At 32.9% G+C, this 12,037-nt stretch overlaps 1 protein-coding gene across 1 annotated transcript; it reads right to left on the bottom strand.

Moving 5' to 3' along the window:
* Positions 1-4,537: 4,537 nt before the first annotated feature.
* On the bottom strand, positions 4,538-8,166 carry LOC128229716 (C-type lectin domain family 6 member A-like). Its single transcript, XM_052941521.1, has 4 exons — positions 8,033-8,166; positions 7,731-7,807; positions 5,474-5,567; positions 4,538-4,942 (listed from the first exon to the last, which is right to left on the bottom strand). The coding sequence occupies exons 2-4, from the start codon at positions 7,785-7,787 to the stop codon at positions 4,743-4,745; spliced, it is 351 nt and encodes a 116-aa protein (XP_052797481.1). The 5' UTR covers positions 7,788-7,807; positions 8,033-8,166; the 3' UTR covers positions 4,538-4,742.
* Between the last annotated feature and the right edge of the window lie 3,871 nt (positions 8,167-12,037).

Below are 12,037 nucleotides of genomic sequence, written 5' to 3'. Positions count from 1 at the left end.
GAAATGATGTATCCGTAATCCTTATGTATAGTTTGTCGTTATCAACGGTTGGAGGGTATATTTTGACCAATGTCTACAATCCTCAAACTCACCCTTGAACAATTATAGTAGACTTTAGGTTTTTAAAAATATTTATGTGAAAAACATTATTCTCCTTTACTAATCCGCATCGCCACGGTCATCATGTTTTATATGTGTTCAATGTTGTCAATTGTTCTGCCAAAGTTGTTCGAATCATGTTCACGGACCCTGGCAACGTCCCTGAATAACATGTGTGCTACCGAATCAGAATCAAGAACGATGTCACGATGAAGAGCAATTATGCAGCTGTTAATGTCGTCCTCCGGACATTTAGCATTACCATTTTAGAAATGTTCTACCACTATTGATTACTTTTACATTTCAAAGAAACTTCAATTGACCGAGTATGCTAAATCAGAAAAAATAGCCTTAATATACCAAATAAGAACATTCCAGAACGCACCATTCAAGTAGAACTGTCTTTCTTATTTCAAATGGAAAATCTAGAATCTATTTATTCTAAAATTTATAAACATAGAATAAATAGACAATTCTAGAGCATTCTTATGCTAACATATCATCAGGTAGAAACAATGTTTATTTTAAATGCATCTAGGGCAACTGTTTTTGAACAATGAAGAACATAATTTAAATTACATATACATGTAACATTTTGCCTAGGCCGGGAATCGAACAGGACCGAATGACCTCGGTGAAATTCGAATGCGCTTGGTGACCACTTAGTATCATTTGAAAAGGTGTTGTGTGCAGAAATGTAAAAAATTACCGTAAATGATGCTGAGGGCCTCCAAAGTTTGCAAAGCATGTCATATTGCAAATGAATTAAGAGCAAATAATAATATAGAAACTGTATTTTTTATGAATTATGTATGTTTTGGTCATTTATCTCAAATGTTAGTAATCAGCTGCCAATTGTATAAACGTGAATAAGTCCTAACCAGCGGTAATCTATTGGTTTGGTCAAGATATCCAAAAACCGATTTATAAAAAAATAAAGATATCCTTACCGCGTGATTCGGCTAACTTTTTGACAAAAATTAATCGCACTAAAAGAGTTTGTTAGCTGACTTAAGTAAAACGAAGATGGCCGACCTGACATTTTGAACGCCAGGCGATCTCGACAATTTCGCAGACTATGCAGACAAACGGACGAAGACAATGACGAGAAAGTACTTATGCGATATAGATTCAGTCAACATAATATAGACAGTTTTGAACAACTTATAGATGACAGACTTGAACGACCGACTCGCAGAAACCAAGCCTTGACACCACGGCAACAGCGACAGGGACGAAACAATGATGAGAAAGTACGTAAGTGATACAGGTCCACTCCACACAACCTTTTTGAACGACTTATAGGTCACAGACTTGAGCGACCTACTCCCCGTTTCCTTACTGCTATTTTTCCTATAGAAATTGAAGTCGGGGTTGGGGGGATGGTGTGTTCCCACTTTCCAAATTGCTGATTTTTCCTATAGAAATTGAGGTCGAGCTTGGGGGATGGTGAGTTCCCACTTCCCCAACTGCTCTTTTTCCTAAAAACGTAGCGTTTCTAATTTTGAGAAAGTGGTTCTTAAATTTCATAAATTAAAACAAATATGAAGCTGATTTTTATTTGCAATTCACAAAAGTGAATATAATTAAAAATACAAGAATGTACTTTACTATGAAGAAAACTAAAGATAACAAAGCATTGGGATTCAATAATGAAAATATACATATAAAATTATAAATACATGAATGCACTGTACTATAAATAAGAACACAAATTACTAAAGGATTGTTATTTAATTATGGATATATTAATAAATAGATATATATATATATATATATATATATATATATATATATATATATATATATATATATATATTAATAAATAGCACAATAAAGATATGATTCTAATGTACACATTTAGGTCATAAAATATATAATAACTTTTTAAAAACACATTTTAAAAGCATAAAAAAGCAAATACTGATATATACTGAGAATTAAAACATATATTAACTCATAATTCAACACTTTGTTGTTATCCATTCATACACATTCACTTTATTTTTACTAAATGAGAAGCAGCATCAACATTATTCCATTGTGTCTATTTCGCCAGTTTAAAGCTGATTAGCCTTTGCTCAAGCTCACGGTAGACCCGCTTACTTATTCGCTGCCTTTCACAGTTGGCGTGCTAGTGTTAATTTTCGCATCGCAGATATCATTCAAATATTTCGGTATAACCTTGAAACTGGAATAGGACACAAAAACACATTTCACAACATTCCCTATATGCTTTACACAATTTGTTTATCCTTTATAATCAACTAAACCTTAATATCAAAGTAAAAACGAATCTTTTTCACAGTCTCATTGAATCAATTCTTAAATATGGTTCAGAAATCATTGGATACCATCCAGCAAAAGACATTGAACTAATCCATTGCACATTTATGAGAACATTTTCAAACGACAGGAAAGTACGAATTTAATCGCGTTATATGGTGAATTAGGCAGGCATCCAATGATAATTGAAAGAAAAATAAGAATGCTTAAGTATTGGATAAGAACATTAAATCTAATAATACATCATTAATCAAAATAAATATGAAATGTTAAAAAGTGACATTGACAACAATAATACATACAATGGCATGAACTGGGCATATCAATTAAAATGAAAAAATTAAAAGAAAAATTAGATGAAATTGGAATGTCAGAAATATGGTTAAAGCATTCAGCAATTTTACTCGTTTGTCTCTTAAATAACATAATGCCTGTATAAAAAAGCTCTCCGTTAAAACTTTAAAATATTCATACTAAACACATTTTGTACCTTTGAAAATTTTACCATAGCATTTTGTTTGTATTAATGATAGATAGATTACCTTAACTGAACAATGGCTAAAAATGGTTCATCTGTATTAATAATTCATAGTTTATAAAGGTCTAAAAGACATATGCAATAGCAACAGAAACAACAACATACAAAAACAAACGCATGCAGCGCGTAAAGGGAACTGTATGAATATGTCACCTTTCATAGTCCTTAATACATTATTTTATATGTATGTGAAAAACTACAGAAACAAGCTCAGTAGCCAAAAGTTAAAAACATAAACCCCGTTTAATAACACAGGGTAAACGCCAAAGACTTAGCACACATAAATAAAAAACACAAGCAAGAAACATGGAACAACATCACTAAACTCAACAAACAACACAGTGCATATATACTATATAAACAAAACTAGGTATGTTTATCAAGGATTGTTAGGTACCGCCTTGGAACGGTCAGTAAAATGTCAATTGACTGGGGGTTTAAACCAGTTTACGTGCACAATACTTATGTGAAAAACTACAGAAACAAGCTTAGTAGCAAAATGTTTAAAAATAAACCCGGTTTAATGGCACTGGGTAAACGCCAAAGACAAATATATCACATACAAAAAAACATGGAAAACAGCACAAAACTCCACAAACAGCACAGTTCATATACACTATACTTAAACAACTAGGTATGTTTATCAAGGATTATTAGGTACCACCTTGGAACGGCCAGTAAAATTACTGGGGGTTTAAATCAGTTTACGTGCACAAACCTCACTCTTATCTCAACAATCCTTAATAAAGAGAAAACGTAAAAGGTAAATTTTATCAAAGTATGCATTAACTTGAGAAAACATAATAATAAAACAAATAATAATAAACTAGTAAGTAAACCCCAAGTACTTCAATGAATAGGGGGATCAACTCTATCTGCAGTCGGAGGAATACAATTCAGAGCACCTAGTGCAAAAACGTTTTAAAGATACGATGCTGTTATTGTTTGAAACTATGAGCATCACACACAGTCTGCCTCAGAAATAAAAGGTTTAAGGATGTGTGATCATAGAGTTTCATAATAAAAAGCACCATTGTACTTAAACTGGGAACAAATAAAGAAAACATTATTACAAATTAAAAAGACATATATTTGCTAAACTTTTCAGTTTAAGTTTTGATTTATTTAGAAAATATAGAGTGTATAATTTAGCAAAAAAATATCTATTTGTTCTTGCATATTATTGAACGTTGGTATGCTTGCTTGATTTCTGTACATTCAATTAAATTAAAAATTAAATTAAATTTGATAGCAATTTCTTTTCATTACTTCGGATTATCAAAATTAATTAATTATCAAAGTTAATCAAAATTTTAAAAGGCATACTATCTAGTCAATTACCTTTTTCGCCTATACATTAAAACAAAACTAGATTTAGAACACAAAATAATAAAAAACCTAATTCATAAAATTGCCATAGCAACGCAAATTGTTTACATATTATTATTTTTTCACTGAAATGCTCCCGTGACAGTACTGCTTCGGGGTCATTTAAATATTGTGATTTCTTTCACCTTTGGTTTCTACAAACCAGTTTTATATAAGTTTCAATCTATGAATCATAATTAAAAACAAAAACCATGTAGCGAAAGTGTGTTGCTCATTTTATTTTAATCTACTGTCCTTGAAACATTCAGATATATAATGTAACATTTAAGTCTCGATTCAAGTATCTTTCATTATATATTAAAAATATATTCATTTAAAGAGAAATTATGGAGCATTAATATTTTGTTTCAAATACTGTCATTCATCAGATACATCACATATGGCGTCAGCAATCTCCATTCCAATGCGTTTCTTCATATTGGTACTTTAGTTATAGTTCGATTTCACAAATTGTTTTTGTATTTCTCCCGCATAAATGGTCAATCCATCCGGTTTTCCGAAGGATAACACATTCTTCATTGGTCTTTGTTCCTTCCCACGGTCCGAAGTAAGTGAATGGAGATAGCGTGAGCGTCCCGGCTAAGTACAGAATATTATTGATCTTCTTGTATCCCAGGTATAACTCGTCTCCTGAAAACATCACAGAATAAGACAAGGAAAGATAAATTCCCTAAATATCTCCATATTGTGTGCAATATGAGACCCAGACTGTTGTTTGCAATAACAGTGGAAATCTATGCTGCTCCCTGCTCATTTATTGATGAGGCTTTTTTGATGCGTGTGTAATCTGGATTTGGTGATTGTATGATTGTCTCTAGATCAGTGTTGGTTGGGCCAAAACCTTGTGCCTCTACACTAGATATATATATATATATATATTTATATATATATATATATATATATATATATATATATATATATATATATATATATATATATATATATATATATATAATGATTGACTACTAGGTTTGTCTCTGCAATTTTCATTGTTGTAATGGCATGCTTTTAAGTATTAAAATTAGAAACATAACTAGTGTATGTTTAAGAATTATTTACATGGTTTGGAAATGTCTTGATTTCATATATATTTTCGCCAAGCGGCCCATTAAATAACAATTATTGTAACTTGCATTGTCTGTCCAAAAAATTGAAATATACCTCCTGTAGCAGGACTCAGTGTATTGGTCAAGAAGTTCTGTTCCTCTATTGATTCCACGTAGACGGCATGCGCTCCCATGGTAACACATTCATCCTGAAGAAAGTAAAATGAAACTACTTTACAAGACTTAAAATGACTGTTGTCTTCGTTATCCATTCTATGTAGTTATCAATGGTTAAAAGATATATCTTTACCAATGTCTTCCAGTCCTCCAACTCACCCATGCACAGAATATTTTTTCTAACTATAACACAAGTTGCCTTCAGGTTTTTAGAAAAAACAACAACATTATTCTTCTTTCCTTAACCGCATCGCCACGGTCATCATGTTTTATATGTGTTCAATGTTATCAAGTTTTTTACCCAAAGTGTTAAAATCATGTTCACGGGAACTTCCGACGTCACTGGATAGCATTTTGGCTACCGCTTGCGATCAGAATCAGGAACGATGTCACGCTGCTGAGGAGTTATGCAGCTGTCAATGTTGTGCTCCGAATTGGACATGATATTGATAAGTGCATAAACATTTACTTTAACCATTTTAGAAATGTTTTACCACTGTTGTTGTTTTTTTTAAAGTGACTTTACATTATAAAGAAACTTCAATTTACCGAATACGCTAGATAAGAGACGTTTGCCCTTATATACCAAATAAGAATGCTCCAGAACATACTATTAAAATAGAATTGTCTCTCTAATAGAAATTCTAGAATCTTGTTCATTCTAAACCTTCTATACATAGTATAAACAGAACATTCTAGAGCATTCTGGCAGATATATGCTAAACATTCGAAGGGGAAAAACAATTTATTTTAATGCATCTATGGCAACTAACAATGAAACCATATTTTTAAAAAGCGAAATACATCTTTAAAGTACTGTGTAATCCTTACCCTTGGTTTTTTAGCAACACTTACTAGTATACTATATAGGCACATCTACAGATACAGTTTCTTATATGATCCGAAATAAATATATCTTATTTAAAAAGCTAAATTAACATGTTTTATCTGTATTGATATTAACATTTACGTTTGTGGTTCTGATACCAAATAATTCCAGCTTATGATGATACACGTATGTACTTGCATGACCAGTGTTTGTATACCACGTGATAAATTATGTCATAAATGCTACGTCGAAAGGCAATATTTTGCTTCGAATAAATACTTTAAACCAAGATAACTTTACTATTTCGTCACCATTGTAAATTAAACATAGCGCAGTCTACGCCGTTTTCGCATCCCAGCATTCGGTGTTTTACCAGAGTTTGTTTGAGAGGGTAGTTTCTTAAATATTTTGACAACCCTTTTCACAATACGGCCGTCTGACGGAGCACTGCCAAAACATAATTTTGGAAACAGATTGTCGAAGTGTTTGATGAAACTAATCACCTTATTAAACTTCGGTAATAAAACGAAGACGGGGCTCTTTAAGCGGCATAGACTGCCCTTTGTTTAATTTAAAATGGTGTAGTAAAAGAAAAGTTATCTTTGATTTAACTCTTCATTTTAAGCAAAAGGTTGCCTTCCGACGTAGCATATATGATGCAGTTTATCACGTGGAATACACATACTGATGACTCTAGGCAGATCAATAACCAACACAATACCGTGGATACATCGAAAACAACTGCAGATTTTCGCCGGTGCATCAGTTGAAAAAGTTCGTAAAATTTATAAGTATAAACTTAATCAATTGTAGTGGTAAAGTGTGTAATCTGTACTGCTAAGTGCACTTGATTCCCTAATCATTGCATAAATATATTTTTTTAAGAGTAAGTCTTAACGTTTAACTGCGTAATTGGAATTACTACACGATCAACTTGCAGCGTCTTTAAATGTAAAAAGGATCTGAAATTATAAACCCTCCATATACATCCGATGTTGTTTTCGATGGAAAATGGCCAATGCGTTCCGATGAGCGTGGATGCAAATGTTATGCACAATGGAAATGATAAAGTAGAAGTGCATTACCCCCATTTTTAATCATTTTAATATAGTAACTTAAAATATACTGTTGCGTAAACATACACTAACCAAAACTTAATAGTAACATTAATATTATAAAAGTTAGTTTGTGTCATCGCTTGGGAACGAACACCGACTGTCAAAATAATTGAGGATTAAACCGGTTTGTTGAGTTCTCAACAAGACACATGCCTTTACATAAATGTTCATGTACCATGGAGACGAAAGCATGTTTAAAACAAACAAACGATAAAATATCAACACAACTGAATGATAAAGTAACTCACATGATGGAATCCGTTAGATGCATTCGTCAGGGTGTAACAGGAATACTGGAAACCCATCCAACCTTCTGGGCAACTTCCTGGAATATTTGGAATTTGGCGATATGTGTTTATGACGCAAAACTGTTATTGTTTCTTAAAAAACAATTAAGGTAAAAACAACAACAAAAACGTATCTACTAATTTTGTTTTAAATTCCCAACCGCAACATGGTTTCACATAAAATTATCTAATTCACCTTTACAAACGTTTATGCCGAAACACTTATCAAGTAACCTTTTGTGCATAGTAAAGCGAAACCTTACCCTGGAGGGGTCTGAGATGCTTGGTGTGTACATTAGCAACTGCGGGCCTGTGAGCGTAATAGTTGAAAACCTCGCTGCACAAGGTACATGTACCATCATCTTCTCCGTAAAAAACAGACTTGCATCTTCCGTCGTATCCACAATACATCACACATTTTACTAAAGACGCGACAGCCGAAGTGGAAGCCAAACTAGCCTCCGCTGTGCACGTATGGTTATCTAACAGTTCAATATCTATGTTCTTTTCAAATGGAACACTGTTGCCACAATTTAATAATAATAATAAATAGCACATCGTATCTAAAATAATTATCAAGGAATTCATTGTTGTCTTGCTGGTTAGTTCAACATTGAATGTGGTTTGCTGTAATTGATACGTCCGTATCTAATAAGTTCTTTGACGGAACTGCAAAAGCGGAAAGGTGGATGAATTATTCAAATTGTCCATTACAATCTTTGACCAAATGAAGCGCATTGAAGCGACATGTTTTTCACTAATTTATCATGCAATGAAAATGGTAATGCTAATGGCAAAGAACTTTACAGACAATTACACAATAACTGAAACGGTTACAGAGTCACACTCAAGAGACAAACTTTCTTTCAATTATAGACCGATTCTGCAGAACTTTATTAAAGATAACAGCGTGATTAACACCTCGCCGTGACGCCATCAGGAATGAAATATTTAAATACTAGTTATGAAAGAGGTGACTGTAATTCCCAAATGATCATTAAACTGATTGAGAAACAAGGAGATCCGAGTGCGATTCATATGCTATTTTTGAGAAATGACCTCTTAGTTCTTCAACGTGCCCAGTGGAAAGCATCAATATACGGGGAACAACTTTTATTTTTCAAGTACTCCCGTTGTTCAAATGCCGAGCGTCATACAGATGAGCTACTGGTAATTATACCGGCGTGAATGCTTTATTTTATTGTGTTTTTAATGTGCCAGAATAGACAGTCAAGCTCGTTTTCTTTCCGCCACCGATTAGTGGTGGAGCTGGCGTTAAATACAATTTTATAGGTAAATGAAGTACATAAAACGATCCGTTGATTGACTAATTCGTTGGAACAATTTAAATATACAAACATTTCGCAATGTTAGAGATTTCGAGACAACGGATTTACAAAACAATTGGTCAGCCCGGCGCCGTCTCATTGTCTACGAGTCCAAAAATAAGTGCTAACTTGGTGGTTTGCGGGAAATGCCCAACAAATGCCTTTATATTAGCCAGTGTGCCTGCGCGAGCTTTTTAATAGCTCTCTTAATTAAACCAATTAATAACTAAATGGAAACATGGCGGTTGTTTTGTTGTTGTTACCTGCTTGATGGGTTTAGAAAAGTTAAGAAACTAAAAGTCTATTTCGTAACAATATCAATATTAAAGCTGATATTTCACTCTCGAGTACGTGGGCTGAACCAACAATGTGTGCTTTTTGAGTGACAATGAGGAAGTGTCGCTGGTAAGGATAGAACTCACAACCCCAATTCTACAAATTGTGCCTGTTGATGGTCCAAGAGACGGGGACACCTTTTAAATCAATGGACCGAAATGCAATGTATCGCAAAACTTTTCCGAATGAACATAGACATAAAGGAAATCAGATATGACATCACTGCTCTTGACATTAACTGTGATGCACAAGGCAATACAATCTACAAGAAAAAATCTAATGGACAGATGCCAATTATAATCTTGTTAGTTTTGACGTTATTTGTTACACAACTGTTGTGATGAAAGCTATATATTCATTTTTGCATGTTTACTCTCGTTGGCATGATGTTGCGCGTTAGTGTGGTCTTGTGTTTTAGTGAAAACCAGAAAATCCCACTTGTGCCGCTTAGTGATCACAAACAAGACTCACATGACATTTTAGTGTCTTATATTAAGAGTTATGAAACGAAAACATATCACGAAACCATACCCTGGATGTGAACGTGGATGCTTGGTGTTTGTATTATTAACCTCGGGAATGTAGGTATTTCAAAATAAATGTATTTCTCAAACGATACACTCTTAGACGTATTATAATAAAAGTGAAAAATATATTCCTTGTATTGAAAAAAATAGTACAAGATTCGTTTTAGCTCGCTTATTGTTCTTAATGCTAATTTGTTATCATTGCGGTGTTTGCGCACTTATGAATGCTTAGCGGCAGAACTCAAAAAAGAGGAAAAGTGTGTATGAGCTTTTCTACCAATATATATATATACTCAAAAAAGTCAAGCGACTACACATTGAACTATCGATATTTCAAAACACATATGTTTTGTCAGTCACAAGTGTTGTTAAATTACGAGATTTTGCAATGGTTGTCAGGTAATTTGAAAATATAATTTATTTGACATAGATTATATCATGAACATATTGAATGCGAACCGCCATTTCTGAAAACTGACGTCAGACATTTGCGTCAGCGTTACAAGCAACATGATAAAACAACTCAATCGAACCCAAATTGCGCGGTTAATAAAGTAATAAAAGGTTTATCTTTTTAAAAGACTGGTTTTATGAATGGTTTAAGATTCACTTCCATTCAAAGAATTTTTGTACGTCAGTGTCGCGAAAATTACAATCTCGCCCTCACAGTATGTCCATGATAAGACATTAACAGAAAGGACAAAGTCGTCATTACATTCAGGATTCAATCCAAATTGCATTTTGTTTATTAACGGACAGGGTCTGATTTCCACCGTTGTTAAATGATGGAACGTTTTGATAAAGGGGGGCACCATATATTTTTTACATTTGGTACATGCACAAATTGAACGTATTGATTTTAATTCATTAATATGTTTAACTCAATGATCAATGATCAAAACAAAAAGCATATGATCTGTGTACTGATAAAAGAATAGAAGTCATTTAAAATGAGGGTTTATGTTTAAACTTTTGGCTTCTACGCTTGTTTCTGTAGTTTTTCACATACATAAAAATTGTAATCAATAGTTACAAAAACCACAACTTCCCCGATAAAAAACGCAAAAAAAACACCAAAAAACAGTGCTGCTTCTGACTCATTTTAAAACTCAAATTGAATTGTTTTCACCTTTTGTTTATATAGTCTTGTTCCAACCAGTTTATAAAAGTTTTACTCTATGACTGATATTCAAAAAACTATGACGAAATTCTGTTGATACTTCTAATTTGATATACTGTTCTTGAAACATTCAAATGTATAAACAAAATATTCCCATGCGTTTCTACACGAAATCCATAAATTTATCGCATGCTCATCGATGTTTTGTTCCTATCATTTTATGCTCTTTAAATATTTTATACTTTTCGAAACAGACAGTTACAAAAATGGTTTACTACTTCAGGAGTCTATATTTAAAACCCATTGATGTCATTGGAATATCATTATCTAGCCGGTGTTTTGTCCCAAGTTGATTCAACGTTTGGTTGGTTTTTAGATGCAAACATTGCAATTAAGAAAGGTGATCGTTCTTGTGCTGCTAACTATAGAGGTATAACTTTAATAAATATTATTGCTAAAATATTTTCAATTACCTTACGGAATAGAATAAACAAGTGGTGTGAACGTGAACATATATTAAACTCATCTCAATTTGGGTTTAGAGATAGCCGTAGCACAACTGATTGTATTTTTATATTACATATTATTATTCAGAATGTTATTAATAATAAATCCAAGTTGTATTGTGCCTTTATAGTATACGAAAAACCGTTTGATACTGTCATATAAGAAGCGCTTTGGATTAAACTTTTGAAATCTGGTATGAGTTGCAAAATGCTTAAAATGATTCAAGCCATTTATCTCAATGTTAAGTCTTGTATTAAAGATTCTGCTTGTATGTCATATTCTGAAATGTTTAATGTTACTCTTGGTGTTAAGCAGGGCGAACCCTTGTCTCCATTATTGTTTATATTATTTATAAATGACATTAAAGATTGTATAGATTTTACCAACCTTACGGAAAAAGACTTACGCTTGCTATCCATATTCATGCTACTATTTGCTGACGATATTGCG

The sequence above is a fragment of the Mya arenaria genome, chromosome 4 (genome assembly GCF_026914265.1).
Source record: "Mya arenaria isolate MELC-2E11 chromosome 4, ASM2691426v1".
In the NCBI taxonomy this organism is placed as follows: domain Eukaryota; kingdom Metazoa; phylum Mollusca; class Bivalvia; order Myida; family Myidae; genus Mya; species Mya arenaria.
Note: the sequence above shows the minus strand (reverse complement) of the source record. Positions and strands in the feature narration are given on the sequence as shown.